General features: G+C 51.9%; 7 protein-coding genes across 7 annotated transcripts; 4 read left to right on the top strand and 3 right to left on the bottom strand.

Annotated features, from left to right (window-relative positions):
* Positions 1 to 320: 320 nt before the first annotated feature.
* On the top strand, positions 321 to 3436 carry MYCFIDRAFT_174493 (uncharacterized protein; the record flags this gene model as incomplete). Its single annotated transcript, XM_007928159.1, has 15 exons — positions 321 to 462; positions 488 to 617; positions 646 to 703; positions 729 to 1006; positions 1033 to 1213; positions 1251 to 1482; positions 1529 to 1556; positions 1590 to 1686; positions 1718 to 1746; positions 1790 to 2993; positions 3022 to 3121; positions 3147 to 3204; positions 3238 to 3356; positions 3388 to 3398; positions 3422 to 3436. The coding sequence occupies 15 exons, from the start codon at positions 321 to 323 to the stop codon at positions 3434 to 3436; spliced, it is 2682 nt and encodes an 893-aa protein (XP_007926350.1).
* Positions 3437 to 4387: 951 nt separating this feature from the next.
* On the top strand, positions 4388 to 5163 carry MYCFIDRAFT_80567 (uncharacterized protein; the record flags this gene model as incomplete). The annotated part of the gene is made up of 2 exons (XM_007927809.1): positions 4388 to 4558; positions 4615 to 5163. The coding sequence occupies 2 exons, from the start codon at positions 4388 to 4390 to the stop codon at positions 5161 to 5163; spliced, it is 720 nt and encodes a 239-aa protein (XP_007926000.1).
* Positions 5164 to 5438: 275 nt separating this feature from the next.
* MYCFIDRAFT_87720 (uncharacterized protein) lies at positions 5439 to 8170 on the bottom strand (the record flags this gene model as incomplete). Its single annotated transcript, XM_007928160.1, has 1 exon — positions 5439 to 8170. One exon carries the CDS (start codon positions 8168 to 8170, stop codon positions 5516 to 5518), a length of 2655 nt encoding a protein of 884 aa, XP_007926351.1. The 3' UTR covers positions 5439 to 5515.
* Positions 8171 to 8323: 153 nt separating this feature from the next.
* MYCFIDRAFT_136435 (uncharacterized protein) lies at positions 8324 to 9559 on the top strand (the record flags this gene model as incomplete). Its single annotated transcript, XM_007928161.1, has 1 exon — positions 8324 to 9559. One exon carries the CDS (start codon positions 8324 to 8326, stop codon positions 9557 to 9559), a length of 1236 nt encoding a protein of 411 aa, XP_007926352.1.
* Positions 9560 to 10526: 967 nt separating this feature from the next.
* Positions 10527 to 12991, top strand: MYCFIDRAFT_215158 (uncharacterized protein). Its single transcript, XM_007928162.1, has one exon. It carries the CDS (start codon positions 10613 to 10615, stop codon positions 12875 to 12877), a length of 2265 nt encoding a protein of 754 aa, XP_007926353.1. The 5' UTR covers positions 10527 to 10612; the 3' UTR covers positions 12878 to 12991.
* A 713-nt stretch (positions 12992 to 13704) lies between these two features.
* On the bottom strand, positions 13705 to 14969 carry MYCFIDRAFT_80570 (uncharacterized protein; the record flags this gene model as incomplete). The annotated part of the gene is made up of 2 exons (XM_007927810.1): positions 13705 to 14791; positions 14857 to 14969. 2 exons carry the CDS (start codon positions 14967 to 14969, stop codon positions 13705 to 13707), a joined length of 1200 nt encoding a protein of 399 aa, XP_007926001.1.
* A 262-nt stretch (positions 14970 to 15231) lies between these two features.
* On the bottom strand, positions 15232 to 16179 carry MYCFIDRAFT_64251 (uncharacterized protein; the record flags this gene model as incomplete). Its single annotated transcript, XM_007927732.1, has 2 exons — positions 15232 to 15802; positions 15857 to 16179. 2 exons carry the CDS (start codon positions 16177 to 16179, stop codon positions 15232 to 15234), a joined length of 894 nt encoding a protein of 297 aa, XP_007925923.1.
* Positions 16180 to 16192: the final 13 nt, after the last annotated feature.

Genomic DNA, 16192 nt, shown 5'->3' on the forward strand with positions numbered 1-16192 from the left:
TTACAGAAATTGGTGTTGCTCCAGACACTGGCACGAATTGGCGGGCTCATCATGCTGAGGCTCATCCTCTGACAAACAGGCCAATTGATGAATTTTCTCTACCGCGCAAACCGAAGCTTTGGTGGGGACTGCCCGCTAAGCTCCTGTCGCAACATGCACCCTGGTCAACCCATGGACGATACACGGCATCGAACACCCACAAAACTTCCTCACTACAGCCTTCATGGAGGCAAGAAGCAAGCGGTCATTGGATTTCTATGACCGTGTGTGGACCATTTCACATTCGACATGGTTCCGACGGTACGACACGCTGCTGCTGAATGCTGAATGCTGAATGTGCCTGGCACCTGAACACGTGGCTTTGTAAGCCGGCTGTAGCGAAGTACTGTGGCCCACTGGTGGCGACCATTGCGCTCAGCTTTGACAGACAGCTCACACAACTGCCCCAGCACGAGCTGCGCAGTGCATCAAGCCCTGAATCAATCAGCCACGCATGATTCTTGCTTGCCTCGCCTCGTTTCAGCGCTTCATCCAATCTGGCCCACGCAGTTGGCAAACACTGGAGTGGAAGCCACGATTGTTGCCACTGACTATTCGAGACTTGCTATCCCGCTTCTGTGAGCTCGGCGTGCAGCAGCAGACGAGCGTGGAGCGGCCATGTCCACTCAGACGGACAGGGATGCTCTTCGAATACCATTACCCGGTAGAGCGAGCTGCGCTGGACCCAGCCTGAACTGGAGACATTCTGGACGCTGATCGTGCCTCTGCTGCAGCGTCCCGCGCGCCAGCCGCAACCATCCGTCGCAGTTGCAAAACCTGAGCGTACAACGTTTTCAAGGCTGCGCTGTGCTTTGATACAAGTGCACTGGCCATGCTATCTTGGACGGCCACGACTTGACCCAATCACGCCTATTTCAAAACTTGCCACGGCTCACGGGCTGCCTTCACAAAACTTGGTTGGGCTCTGCTCACGTTTCTCTTTGTCCCACGCAAACAACTTTTTCTCGTCGGACCTCCTGAAATCCATTACAGTGTTTGCTCATCACTGGTTCATCCTCCCGCCCTGCACTCTTCTCGCCTCGCCTCGCCTCTTTCAAATCCCAGCGGCGATCTGACAAAACGAGCCTTGGAGCGCTGCTCCTGCGAGCTATCCTCCTCCTACCGAAATTTTCCTAACGAGCTCCTGCTCGTGGCCGGCCGACTGACTGTTTCTGTGACTTCGTGCAGCGGGACGGCTCTTTCTGCTTCAGTCAGGCAATGGAGCCCTGGTCTATCGCAAGATGATGATGACGCAGTCCTACTACGGCAGTGATTTCGACTCGTTCAACCGCCCAAGCCATCGAGTGTATGCCAACTCGGCACACTATGAGCGCCCAGTACCATACACGCATGCCTATTATGAGCCAACCCATCCAGAACTTCGCTCGGACTTCCCTGGCCGGCCTGGCACGCGGACTCTGATACAGGAACCAGGTCCAGAAAGTGGTCCCGCAGGGCATACTAGACGACGGATACAAGTCGCTGTAAGTCATCCATCTCGGGCATACTGGACGAAAGTTAATTCAAAGGCAGTGCTCTCGATGTCGCAGGCGGAAGATCAAATGCAGTGGTGACCCAGGAGATGGCAGTGGCTGTTCAGCCTGCAAATCCGCCAATGCGGACAAGTCTTCATGTACATTCAACAGGGTCAGTTTTGTCTTTCAATGCCTTCATGAAGCCTACTGATGGCATGGTAGGTTGGCAGCCGTGATGTTGCTATCGCAGGTGTCGACATGCTTCCCACCACCAGCAGTATGGCATCTGCAACTCCAGCGTCGGCGTCGGCATCAGTATCATACAGCAGCGATTCTTCAGCAAGTTCTTACAGCTCTGGACTGTATCAAACCCACCAGCGACCTTCTCTTCCGATGCTGCAAACACGCACAGCTTATCCAGAGTACGATTCATACAATGCCTCTCCAGTCGATGAGTACGCATATGCAGCAGCAGCAGTGCCGAGACACGAGTCTTTCTCCAGCAACTTCAGCACTGAGAGCTTTCGTCCCTACACAAGTGCATCGGTCTCAACTCCGGCCACCTCAACTAGCATGTACTACGAACCTGGAGCTGCATTCAGCTTCGGCAGTCTACAGGCCGCACCGGGCTACCCGGTCACACCCATGACTCGCCTTTCCAGTGTCTCCGGGGAGGTGTTCTCGCCGCTGAATATGAGTTCATTGCATTCAACTTTACCTACCCAGTCCGTGCCGCCGCACACGGTCCAAGAGAGGCGATTGCCCATCCCTTACCCACAGCAACAACCTGCCTACACTACAACAGAAGTGCCACAAATCCGGCCATTGACTTCGTTCACCGAGCCACACCCTCGCGCACACATCGGAGGCATCTACAGTCGTCACGGCATGTCCTGGTCTTCGGGCAGTCCGGTCGTCTCAAGAAGTGGCTCCATCACCAATTTAGCTGCCGCCCAGCAGAGTATGCCTCTGTCATCCTCAGCGCCTGGAGCATCCTCATCTTTGATGACCGAGCCTGTTCTTGGCTACCAGTTCAGTGCTTCTTCCGGCAGTCCAGAAATCTCACCCACAACGGGACCCGCGCTTTCTGAAAGCTACTCTAGCACTTCTAGTTCTTCTACAGCTGGATCCACGATGCTGCCTCCAGCGACTTTGCGATACTCGGCCAGTGGCTCTCTGCCGAATCTACCAGCGCTCAGCGGCAATGACGAACAGCAGCGCCGACCATCTACGTCGCACGAAACAGCGGCCACTTTGTATACTTTCAGCTCTGGCGTCGATGTCTCAGATCGAGCGACGCCTGCGCGCCACCTCACGTCAGGTTCCACAGATGACGCTGCGACACCGAATCATCATTACAGCCGGACGCCTTTGCGGCAGCCACAGCCTCAGCATGCCGCCAGTCTCGATGAGCTCCGCCGACGCTCTTCCTACGATCACCAGCAGGCTCACCGCGCAGCTACTGCTCACCGCATGTCAGTCTCAAATCTCAACGCTCATTACTGAGCCAAACGAAGCACCTCCGCGAATAGCCACATCTTCGATTCTTCAGCTAGACCGAATCTCCGGAATCTTCGGCGTACTGCTTCAATATCGTCCAGCGTTCCGTCTTTCAGCAACTTAGCGATTCAGCGACCAATTCAACCACATCATCTTTCGGCGTTCTGTTTACTCAGCGATACCAATCACAGTACTTCTTACCGGCATAAGAGGAGGAACCTAGTCAAGGTTACGACCATTTACGAGCGAAATTAGAAAAGCCCGCGAGGGAGAAGAGGGAATTCTGGAAAAATGTTTGCATTAGTTTCGGCGTACTGCTTGTTTTGGACCGGATCCATCATCGTTACGGTAGATTAGTGCTTTTCGGTTGTAGATTGGAATGGAGTGTAGGATACGCATTTTATGAGATTTGGGACGCGTGAGGAGGGAGGGGGAGTAGGAAAGGGAAGCTTAGATAGTCATTAATGGAAAGCCTTCAGACGCTTGGATCTGGAGTGAAGGCAAAACAAAGCCACTTTGACGAATCTTAAAATTACGGCGACGAACGTGCAGATTTCGTTCGAGGTGGAATGACGATGAGGATGGAATTGCTGCTGGAGAGAGGCCTATCGAGCCGCTGCCCACTTTACTGACGCCAGAAAACCACAGCTCCAACCACGCCCGGAATCACGACAGCCTCTCTCTCTCTCTCTTTCACATGCGCGATCCCGAAACCACGCGGAATCCAGATATCCAGCTACACCCCGTAGTTGATCCCTCCATGGCTTTCTGCACCCTTCAATCTCAGCACAAGACTTTGCTTCGTGATCATGCAAGTCCTGCCACTTGGCGAGGCTCCTCAAGGGGGCCCAAGCTTTCACATGCATCAGTGGGAACAAGGCTCTGTTTTCTTGGCATCGTCTTTGCAGCTCGCATGTGTGCCATGGTGTGAGCCTTGCCCAAACTTCAGTTGCGTAGAAAGTGTGATACTGAGAAGTCAGATGCTCACTTCAGTTTATGCTATTGCTTAGCGCAGTGCAAACCTCCATTGTCAAGATGCCTGGACTATCATCAGACCCACCACACTTAGCAGGATAGCCATATCCTAATATATGCCATTATACCGTGCACTGTGCTTTCGCGAACGCCGAATGAGGGAACCATCGCTCACTCGAAGTGAGCTCAAAAGCCTCCAGAGTGAGCACACGCATGAGCCGAAGTGATGGCGACTGCAAGTCTACTATCACATGCAAATTAGCCATTGGTGCCTATTCCAACAATAGAAAACTCAACCTATTGTCATCTTCATCGGTAACATGTCCGACTTTCTTCGAAACTAACTCATCCACTCATCGCTCTATCTCAACAAGCGTAGACACCGCAAACCATCTATCATGAACCTCGACGATGAAACCTCCGTTCATTCGCCTTCCGCCGACCAGAAAATCGCTTCAGCAGCCACAGCCATCACGATGAGCAAGATCGATGAGCCAGCGCGCACTGCTCCAGAAACCCACGCCATCACGATGAGCAGCACCACCCAGCCATGTCGCATCGCACAAGACGTAAGTCCACCAAGTGCTCAACCCTCTCTCAGTCAACTAACCCATAATTCTGATAGTCCCCACTCCTTTCCCTCCCACCCGAACTCCGCAACCAAATCTACGAACTCATCCTGATCTCCCCACCAGAGTCCAAACCAACCATCACCCCAACCTACCTCCCTCCAGCCCTCATCTCCGTCTGCCACCAAATCCGCACCGAGTCCCTCAAACTTTGGCTCTCATCCAACACCTTTTCGATCACGATCCTGAACTGCGAGGTCGAGCTCGCGAAGCGCTTTCAAAACACCTTCATGTCCACCTCCGGTCTGAAAGAGGGACCGAAAATGTCTTTTCGCATGAAAGGTTCTCCCAATTGGGGGAATTTGATGCATTGGTGTGAGGCTGTGTATATGGGTGAGACGACTTGGTTTCAGTGTAAGGAGAATGCCAAGGGTTTGTCTGTGGTTGTTACTGCTGCGACGAGGATGGCGGGCACACCGGGACGGAAGGGGTGGGAGAGGGTGAGGGAGGATTTGGAGGGGTGGAGACATGTTGCTGGGATCGTGGATGAGAGGTGGTTGGTGGATGATGGGGAGGGTGAGGGTGAGGGAGGAGGGCAGGTTTGAGTGGAAGCGGGTGGATGTGCTTCGAAGGTCGTCGTTGGGAGCGGCGGACAGGTTGAACGCGAGATGGATGCTGGCTGGCAGCAGGTCGAGGGTGCTTCAAATTATGGACGGGTTTGCAAACGATGCCATCGCTAGAATTTGGGAAATGCCGTGGAGCAAGACAGCGCTCGACTTTACGAAGGTCCTCCCGATGCGAACTTGCTGCGAATGATTTGGTTCATGATTTTGGGATTTTCGGGAAGGCCGACGCGATCTGAGAGGGCGAAGCAGGTGGGCCTGGTATCATGCGATCCTTGAGATTCTATCTGGCTCATCTATACACTTTCGTCAGCGACATAACACTGCATAGCAATCATATTTGGGCTTTTGCCATATAATCAAGTCTGATCTTGACCGCTCTCTCGTGGGCATGTAGCTCTTCCACAGCCGCCAGTCTCATCACTGCTTGACCAACGTTCTTCAAACCTTCTGCTGTGAGATTCGAGCTTGTGATGTGCTTCACATAGCTGCCAAGGTTGACTCCAGAATATTGCTTGGCATAGCCATAAGTCGGTAGACTGTGGTTGACACCAGCCGAGTAGTCGCCAACACTTTCAGGTGTCCACTGACCGCAGAAGACAGAGCCAGCGTTTTGCACCATCTCGCGAACAGCGATTGGATCTTGAACCTGCAGGATCAAGTGCTCGGGTGCGTAAAGATTGCTCAATTCCATGGCCTCCTCGATGTCCTTGACGATGAGGGTAGTCGAGTGAGAGATCGCGCCTCTGACCATGTCCACACGAGGTAATGCCATAGCCTGCTTATGCAATTCATCCTCGATAGCTTGCACTTCCGCGTCATTCAGGCCAACCGCGATGCAGACTACTTGTGAATCTACACCATGTTCGGCTTGAGAGAGCAGGTCGGAAGCCACGAAAGCCGGGTTAGCAGTCTTGTCTGCTATGACCAACACTTCCGATGGCCCGGCAGGCATATCGATGCTCACATTGGCGCTCGTATCATTCGACACGATCATCTTGGCTGCTGTGACGAATTGATTGCCGGGACCGAGAATCTTATCAACCTTACTGACATTCTCGGTGCCGTAAGCCATCGCAGCTACAGCTTGAGCACCACCAGCGAGTACGATGCTCTCGGCACCGACCTTGTGAGCAACATACACAATTTCGGGTGTCAAAGAACCATCTGCACGCGGAGGTGAGGCGAGGACGATGCGCTTGCAGCCAGCTACCATTGCCGGAACGCCAAGCATGAGTGCGGTTGATGGAAGTACTGCAGTGCCGCCAGGTACATAAAGCCCAACAGATTCGATAGGTCGTGCGAAGCGTGAACACACTACACCAGGCATCGTCTCGACTTCCAAAGTCTCTGTGGCCTGTGCTGCGTGGAACTTGCGGATATTTTCGTATGAGATGTCGATGGCTTCGATCGTCTCGGGAGACAGTTGCATTAAGCTTGGCGGAAAAGGCGCTTTAAGCACGGCTGATGTCAATGATGTCGCTTTCTCGAAGTTATGGGTGTATTCAAGCAAAGCTGTATCGCCGCGCTCCCGAATGTCCTTGATGATCGGGTTGACAATGCCCATGATCTTCTCGGTCGATCGCTGAGAAGGTCGCTGCAAGGCGTAGCGAATCGTTTCTGGCGTCTCGTTGGCCGTGACAAGGCGATTCATGCGTATTCTCCCGTCCTTATCTACACCTGCAGGATCGTCTTCGCTCTTCGGCTTCGACTCGGCCTCCCTGATCTCCTTTTTGCTCGGAGCGCCATTCGAGGGTGCCGATCCATCGACGCCGAACTTCTCTGCATATGGTCCCTTCGCGTCACCTTTCCGTCTCTTCACCTTCACGCTCTTGGCGTCCAGATTCCGCTCGATGTCTTCCAGAGAAACACCGGCAGCAATGGCCTTGGTCAGCGTGAAGTAGAGCACATCAGCTGCTTCGAAAGCAATTTCCTCTTTCGATTGCGCTTCTGTAAGCTCAGCAGCCTCTTCCATGATCTTGGCGTTGAGCAATTTAGAGTCGGTGAATAAGCGAGCAGTGTATGACCCTTCTGGTGCAGAGCGTTTCCGGCTCTGAAGCGTTTTCTGCAGCTTGGAGAGTCCTCTATACTGTCCAAAGCAGGTCGCTGTTTGTAAGTGACAGAAGCCGTGACCCTGCTGCCTGACCACAAAAGATAGACAGTCCTGGTCACAGTCGGCCTCAATGCGCACCAATTCTTGCCAGTCACCGCTGGTGTCACCCTTCCGCCATAACCCTCTCTTTCTGCTGTGGTACACGCCACGTCCGCACTTCAAACTCTCCGCAACACTTTCGGCACTGCTGTACACCAAGCCAAGAGCAATTCCGCGCTCATCAGTAACCAATGTGGTGAAGAGTCCATCTGGTCGGTCGCTTTTGGTGAGAGCCAAGATCAGAGTTGCGATTCTGATATGGTCTGGTGAAGGCTCAGTAGCTACAGTCAGCTGCTGAGCTGGTATAATTGGAACCGCGTTTTGCGTGCAGAGCCCAACAGCTTCCTCCTCTGTGATGTGTGCCTTCGAGACATAGACCGGCGGATGATTCTTGCCAAGCTCTTGCAGCAATGCGCCAACAGTGCTGACGCTGCTCACATTCTGTATGAAGAGGCCAAAAGGCTTGCCCTGTACAGCACGTTCACTATCGCCAACGGAGGCTGTAGGTGTGTACACTATGCGACTCAGGTCGAGACCTTTGACTTCTGAGAGGACTGCGGCTTGGGGGCTTGATACGAAGAGCTTGGCGGCGCCGGCGTCAAGCAAGTCGATCAGATCTTGTTGCGATTCGAGGGCAGAGACTTCGAGGTAGACGGGGAATCGGGACACGGTATCTTTCAGCAGTGCCAATGCGATATCGATATTGGCTGGGGTCACGGTCGATGCGATTCCGCCGGCGTATGCGAGCTCTTTGGCTTGTTGGATCTGTGCAAGTCCCTGGTATCCGGACAGGTCGATGGCAGCCAAATAAGGCGGCGATCTCTCCAAAGCTGCCATGCTGCGTGAATATGTTGCGGGAAGGAAGAGAATAAAAAATCGAGCCTTGAGTCAATGCTTCAGCGCTCTGTGAAACTTTAGACCCCACTCTCTCTTCTCAATCGGCCTGGCCTGTGATCAACTTTGTCACGACGAGATGAAAGTGAAAGTGGTATGCGACTTTATCATGCTTTGACTCGCAGTCGAGGCAGCATCACGAATGCTTACCTGAGGCCAGCCAGGACCATCTCATCATGCCGCATTCACGCTACGCAACCTGCCACCATTACGAGCTGTCTGGGCGTGGGCAGAAAGCGTACCCAAGATGCTAGGCCACGATGTCAACGATATGCCCCTATCTCTCGGAGGTCGTTCTTCAGCGAAAGCCTTCCGGCGGTTCTGGTTCCTCCTGCAGTGTTCTTAAGCTTGCTTGTTGGCCTTTGGACGTACAAATGTATCATGACTGTCCTTTTCCAGGACAAGATCATCTATATGCCTTACATGCCACCATTTGCGCGATCCGAGAAGATGGAAGACTATACTGCCATCTGCAAGCCTGTGGAATGGGAAAGTCTACACGTCAAGTCCTTAGACGGAACCAAGATCGCACTGGCTGTTGGTCGACTGCCAGAGCGCACTTGCACAGACAGCGCAGTTCAAGGCAAAAAACGTAGAATTGCCATTGCATACTTTCACGGCAATGGTTCTTCAATACCTCCTCGACTGCCTCTGATGTCTGGAACACTCAAAGCCATCGAACGCGCATCACCAGACTCAGACGTTGAATTTGTGATCGTAGCACTTTCGTATCGTGGATACTGGACGTCTTCTGGACGAGCCTCGCAGGCAGGAATTGAGAAAGATGCCCAAGCTATGTTGCAGTGGATTCAGAAGACATATGAAGGTGCTGGCGTTGACCTGCAGATAATGCTTTGGGGACAGAGCATTGGCTCTGGTGTGGCGTCAACGGCAGCTGCGACATATGTCACTGACCGAGCAAGGGACAAGCCTCCTCTCACTGCTCTGCTTCTGGAGACACCCTTCACAAGCATCAAGAGCATGCTGCTGGCTTTGTACCCGCAAAAGTGGCTACCGTATAAGTACCTCTGGCCATTTCTCTGGAATCACTGGGACAGTGAGGTGGCTTTGCAGCGCATTGCAGAAGCTGACCTTCGACCCGAGATCTTGCTCTTACCTGCAACGCGCGATGAAGTCGTGCCCCGAGATGAAGTCGACAAGCTTGAGTCGATCTGCAAAGAGCTGGGCCTGCCGATGAAGAGGAAAGATATCATCGGCGCGTTGCACTTCGAGGCGACTGTCCGCACAGACGGTCAAGAAGCCGTGGCACGATTCGTCGCAGACACGATCAGATCTCGGGAATCTCGAGCTGGCACTTCTCGCGTGCGGTGATGATGGCAGTGCTGCTGCGTAACACAGTCCAGACTCACACAATCGAAGTCGCTATCGCTGATAAGCCATCTCAGCAATACCTTCCTCAGTTACTCAGAGCCACGGGTGAGAAACTTGAGAAAGCAAGGCGTAATCTCGCCGCCAAATTGACGAGTCAATGACGACCGGAAAAGGACTAGATGAGGGGCGTCTCGAAGCTAGACTCTTGGCGGTAGTATTTAAATGCTGTTCTTGGCGATGTGACTTCCTCATTCGTTTTCCCGCCTCACTTCGTTGAAGCAATTTGACGGCGAAGTGAAGTGTTCAAGAAATGCAGGTGACATCCTGCAGTTCTTGCCTTATAGATATAAAGATATAGATAGGAGGAAGGTGCCGCCTGCGACGCGTTGACTCTGCACCTGCACCTCAACGCGTCGACGCAGGAGCATGCACTCATCGCTACACACGACATCAAATGCACTGGCAGCGAGGTAGCATGGCATACTTCTAGGAACGACCAGCATTGTTCGACACTGCTACCATCTACCGTCGTTCAGCATTATCGAAATCAGCCATCGGTGTTCCCCGGGCAGCTTACCATCTCCTTTCCAACACCAGCCACATCGACTCAACAACGACTATAAGTCATTTGTACGCAGGCACAAGGTATGGAGCAAGCTCTTGCTACACGTCTGCAGTATTTTGCGTCTATCCTGCTTGGGAAATTCACCTGTTGTGAGGCAGATGGATGATCCTAGACAGTCAGATTGGACTGTACCCTGGACGTGTAGACAGAGCTCTCACTATACATTCTGCTAAGAATACTGACTTACTGCCTAGAATCCTTGGAAAGTACTGAGATACTCCTGCCCATTCTCGATCTGAATTTGGCGACAGTCAATTGCAAGCGCCTTCCGAGCTGCGTACGTCTGCTGCGCTGCTTGGAACGTCTTCATGACCGTCTGCTGCTCTCATCGACTGGGATCTGGAAGTCCTCAACCCCAGTCAACAGAGAGACCCAGCGATTGAGGGTCAGCGCCGAATCACTAGCGACACCTCCAAAAGACACCAGCCATGGGCAACGAGAACTCAACTCTCGGGCTCTCCGAAGAGACCAAGGCAGAGCTCAAGAGAGACACGGAGCAGTTGAAGCAATCCGAAGAAAATCAGCAACCAGAGATAGCTCAGGCCGAGGAGCGACAGCGAGCTCAGGTTGAAACCGAGAGAAATCAAAGAGAAGAAGCCTATTTTGCTATACAACTAGCAGAGAAGGCGCGTCTAGAGGCAATCGACAAGGCATCAAAAGCTAATTCTCAACAAAAGACGAGGGGCAGGGCGAAGAAGACGCCAACGGGAACAACAGTCAAGCAGAAATTTGATGCAGATCGCCTCGTAGAAGAAGCAGCCGAAGCTGCAACACTAGCTAATACGGTCTTGCAAAAAGACGCAGTCAGTACGGGCAAGGATGCTGCCCAAAATCTGGAAGTAGTTGAGAAGGAGAGACTCGCTGCGGAGAAAGCGGCGGCAGTAAAGAAGAGGACCGAAGAGCAAGCAAAGTTGAAGCAAAGATTCAACTCTATGCAGAAGCAAAAGAGCTTGCAGAATGCGGTAGAACAGCCTTTGGGAAGCCAAGGTAGCGAAGAAGGCGAGATACGAGAGATCATACCAAGGAGTGGCACGCCGCTTGCTTTCCGAGGTGCAGCTAGCAGCGCAAGCACACAGTATTCACGCGATGTTTCAGATAGGTCAAGGCCATCATCGCCCTCTTCTGCGTTGCATGGATGGAATGCCCGGAAACAGCCTGAGGCGAAGAGCAGCTCGAAGCAGGGAGGACCGCCTTCTTCGTCAAGCAATGATACTGTTCGTCGGCGGGATTCAAAGGAGCTTGTCAGCGAGCCAGAAACCCAGGTCGCCCGCAAAGTGCCACCATCCGCAACTCAATCATCGACATCGATGTCCATCGACAACACGAATGCTTCTGCAAAAGCATCTACTGGTCAAGATTTAGCTATCTGGCCAACGAGACCTCCGGTCGCACAGAAGAGATCTAGCATATGCGAAGTCCAAGATTCGCCCAATCTGCCACCCAAGCCTCTGGATCCGCATAGGAGATCTAGCACATCTACTGCGCTCGATGTATCAACTCTACCTCCCAAGCCCGCTGCTAGTCACAAGAGATCTATACCATCTGGTGGATTCGACATATCAAAAATGGCGAAGATACCCAAAAAGAATCATCAAGCAGTATCAAGCAGCGCTTCCCCACAATCTCCAGTTCAGGATGATGAAGAGGAAAGCGGACACCTTCTCGACGTTGGCGAACCAAGTTGGGGCGGCGACAGGCAGCCTCCAAAATGGTACGGCAGGCTCAAAGCGATCACGAAACGTGATGCGGGCCATGGCAATGTTCAGGTTTTACTTGAGAGACTGAAAGAGAAGATTGGAAAGATCAAGAAGCTATCGCGAGACGCAGGGACTGAACGAGAGTTGAACGAGCTAAGGGAGATGATCCACAAGGTCTTCTTTATCGAAGTTACACCCCAGTTGCTTCGCAATCTGCGTATGCTGCACAACAACGACGGTCTTCCCCAAATCTTCGATCATCGATATGATGATAAAGTCCCGTGGCCCTACGACGTGAAAGCCGATGCAGAAGAGCTATACAACAAGTGGTGCGCTCGAACATTCGAGATCGATCTGCTGCGAGGCATCAAAGTTGGGAAACCAAAGACCGCCAAGGATAAAGGCAGTTCCGATCGCTTGGATCCAAAATTTCCAAAGGTGCCGTCGAATTACTATGGCAATGGACGTCTTCTGAATGGCCAATGGTGGCCCACGCAGCTTACTGCGCTGCGTGACGGTGCCCACGGCTCATCTCAAGGTGGTATCTATGGTGAAACGGGCCAAGGCGCATACTCAGTCATCATGTCTGGTGGAGTCGACAAAGCTGGCAACAAATACCCAGACGTGGATGAGGGCGATCATGTCCAGTACTGCGGCACCGACAACGATGGGCCTGAAAAGAAGCCATCAGACGGCACACAACGATTGATTGAAAGCTATCGCTTGAAGACTCCCATCCGCCTCATTCGTAGCTCGAATGCGGACCCGGTGTATGCACCAGAAGAAGGCTTCCGCTATGATGGCCTATATGAGATTACTGGGGTAGAGCATATCGACGCTGCAGATTCAAAGCGACAGCGTCATAGGTTCACGCTGCAGAGGAAGCCAGGACAAGATCCCATACGTAGCTCTGGGCCGGCGAAGAGACCGACGCAGCAGGAGCTGGATGCCTACAAGAAAGACAAGACATTACGGGGGTATGGTGCAAAGGGTTGATGAAAGTGAGGGCGTACAGACTTTACGTGCTGAAAAATGCGCTTCGAGATCGAGTAGCTAGCCAAGTCTTTAGTATCACATAGTCTACACTATATGATAAGTTCTGTAACAGAGTGTCATCAAGGGAATGGCCAGCATCTCACGCACAGACTTTACGTGCTGAAAAGTGCGCTTCGAGATCGAAGAGCTAGCCGAGTCTTTAGGATCACAAAGTCTACACTATATGATAAGTTCCGTCTCAGAGTATCGTAAAGGGTTGATAGAAGAGAGGGCGTGCAAACTTCACGTGTTGAAAAGTGCGCTTCGAGATCGAATAGCTAACCGAGTCTTTAGGATCACAAAGTCTACACTATATAATAACTTCTGTCACAGAGGGCCGTGAGGTGAGAGGCTAGCATCTCACTTACAGAGCTTCTGAGTCTCGCCTTCTGCTGAGGCACCAGCAGCACGTAGCCTTCACTATATGATAAGTTCTGTTACAGAGTGACGTGGAGGGATTATCCAGCATCTCACGTATACAGCTTCCGAGTCACGCATTCTGCTAAGCCACCAGCAGCACGTAGCCTTCACTTCACAAACACGGTGAGTAATGAGAAAGCATTGAGTGTAAGCTTCGGCTTTCAAATTCCTGTGCTACACCTCCATTGCTACAGTATCACTTCGTCTTCACTGTGGACTCACATTGTCAGCGGTATCGCAGAGTCTGAGCTTACATTTACACCTTACCACTCGCACTGCTTCATTCAAATCCTGTCCATATACGCATCTACATTTGCATCACTTATTACGGTCCACGTTCTTCTTCTCCTCAATTTCCAGCCTCGTCATCACCCTCTGACAACCCCGTCCAGCACCTTCACAAACCCCTCAACCTCCTCTCGTGTATTATAATGCAAAAGACTAACCCTCACAACCCCATCAACCGGGTCCAACCCACAAACATTCTCCGCTAAACGATTACTGTAGAAACTTCCCCACCTACAACCATAATCACTCTTCGCCTCGATTTTCTCCACAACATCCTGACTCTTGTGGCCCTTCACTGTAAAAGAAATCACCGGAACACGCTTCTTCCGATCAGCTGTCGGTTCGCCGTAAATCTGATATGTATCTGGATACTTGAGCAAATGGCTTATCAGAATCGATTGGAGTTCTTCTTCGTATTCCGAAGTTTGAGACCACGGGACGGAAGATAGGTAGGCGCAGACGGAAGGGATTGAGGCTGTGAGTTCGTAATTTGCTGCTGCGAGGCCTAGCAAGTTTTCGAGAGAGGTTGTGTCTTTGAAGAAGTGGCCTAGAGTTCGGAGGTGTTTCTGTGCGGATGGTGAGGCGTATAGTGATGCGATGTGGGGTCCGTAGAGTTTGTACCAGGAGAAGGAATAGAAATCTATACCCAAGTCTTGCACGTCGATGGCGCGGTGTGGGGCGTAGGCTACGGCGTCGACGCAGAGTAATGCTCCCGGGATGGTGTGGACGGTTTCGGCGATTTCTTTTATGGGAGAGATGGTGCCGAGGATGTTGGAGGTGTGGGTGCAGGTTACGAGTTTTGTTTTTGGGGTGAGAAGGCCTTTGAGGACGGTAGGGTCAAGTTGAGGGTTTGTTTTCGAATCGGAGCCCCACCAGATTAGTTTGCAGTTTTTGTCTTTAGCGAGCTGGACCCAGGAGGCGATGTTGGCTTCGTGGTCGAGGAGAGAGACGATGATTTCTGAGTCCGAGTCAATGTAGTCGTATAAGGAGATTGAGAGGTTTCGGAAGTGTTGGGTTGTTGATGGACCGAGGACGACGTTCTCTGGGGCAGTGTTGATGTATTTTGCTGCGGCTGCGGATCCTTCGTAGAACAGATTGGTAGATGTTTGAGAGATTGGGTAGCTGGCTCCGAGTTGGACATTGGTGGAGGAGAGATATGAGACGATTCTGTGAGAGATGGATCAGTACGATACCTCTTCTGAGAAAAGTCTATGGATAAGTGGTAGGCTCACGAATCTATGACTTCCTTCGGGACTTGACTTCCTCCTGCATTGTCGAAGTAGACTTGTTTACCACCCAGGGCTGGAAAGTGGGAGCGGACTTTGTCGACATCGAAGTTTGACATGGCTCCTAAGATCTGCGAAGTGTTGAGATTTGTTGGTGTGTGGACTCTGATATACAAGAACACGCCCTTCAGATGTCATTGAAGCTCTCTGCTCGGTCCATCTTTTGGCCGATGTTGGCCGAAGAGAATCCTAGGTTTACACCTTCCTATTTGAGAATAGCATTGGCCGGCGATGAGGTCAAGCATTGATCTCTTGCCTGTCCTACTCTGTTGTGATGCTATCTCATGCTGTGGTAACGTACTTGTCGTTTAACTAATGCAGTTATTGCACGAGCTGGAGGTTCTTCTTCGCCCAGTCTGCGACTGACTGCGTCTCCATACCTTTCTTCGCGTTATACGAGTCCTCCCTCGACCAAGATGTTCCAGTGCCTTCGCCGAACACAACCCGATATTTGGTCATAGCATCATCAGGACTATCAGAAAGCTCCTTCTTCAAGTCAGGTACAGTTTTCAAGACCCTCTCAACCTTCTTTCCCATAACATCCTCAACCACATCCGCTAACTTCGCGATTGAAATTGTGTCCCCGGAAACGTAAACCACACCTTGAGCATCTGTATCGACGAGTGCCAGCTCAGCAACGCATTTGCCGATGTCTTCAGGATTGGTGGCGGTTAATTTATTCTCCCAACCTCCAATCGCAGTTACGACCGTCCTCTCAGCATTGACAATTCCAAAGGCAGGCTCGAAGAAGAATGGGATGAAGAGTCCAGTGCTCACGATGACCCACTTTGTCGAATATTGGCTGCGAAGGATGTCGCGAACGTCAACTTGGCTGTCGAAGAGATCTTGTGCTTTGCCGCGACCGATGATGTCGTAGTCAATGCCGAATTGCCTGGCCAGTAATGAGTAAATGTGAATCACATGCAGAGAGCTGAATAATCATTACCACGGGAAGTATCTCTTCACCTCTGCATCAAGCACTGCCTTTGCTATCTTGATCTGCATCGATGGAGGCGAATACATTCCGATGCAGCAGATCACGGTACCAAAGTCTTTGAAAATAGCGGCCAATTCGTCCTGTGAGGATTGGTCGACATCTCCCTTAACGAGCGATACATTCCACTGCTCTAGTCTGCTGATTTGATCCGGCTTTCTTGATCGAAGGAGGACCGAGACTTGGGTGCTGTCGCGTCTGCGATGGAGCGCAATCGCCTTCACGACTTCCTCGCCGAGCTCGCCGAGACCGAGGACGAGGATAGACGTAGTCATAATGAGTCCCTCT

Source organism: Pseudocercospora fijiensis, assembly GCF_000340215.1.
Source record: "Pseudocercospora fijiensis CIRAD86 unplaced genomic scaffold MYCFIscaffold_4, whole genome shotgun sequence".
In the NCBI taxonomy this organism is placed as follows: domain Eukaryota; kingdom Fungi; phylum Ascomycota; class Dothideomycetes; order Mycosphaerellales; family Mycosphaerellaceae; genus Pseudocercospora; species Pseudocercospora fijiensis.

Excerpts from the sequence above, each read along its gene's own strand:
- MYCFIDRAFT_215158 (XM_007928162.1), top strand. The coding sequence starts at position 10,613 with ATGGGCAACGAGAACTCAACTCTCGGGCTCTCCGAAGAGACCAAGGCA.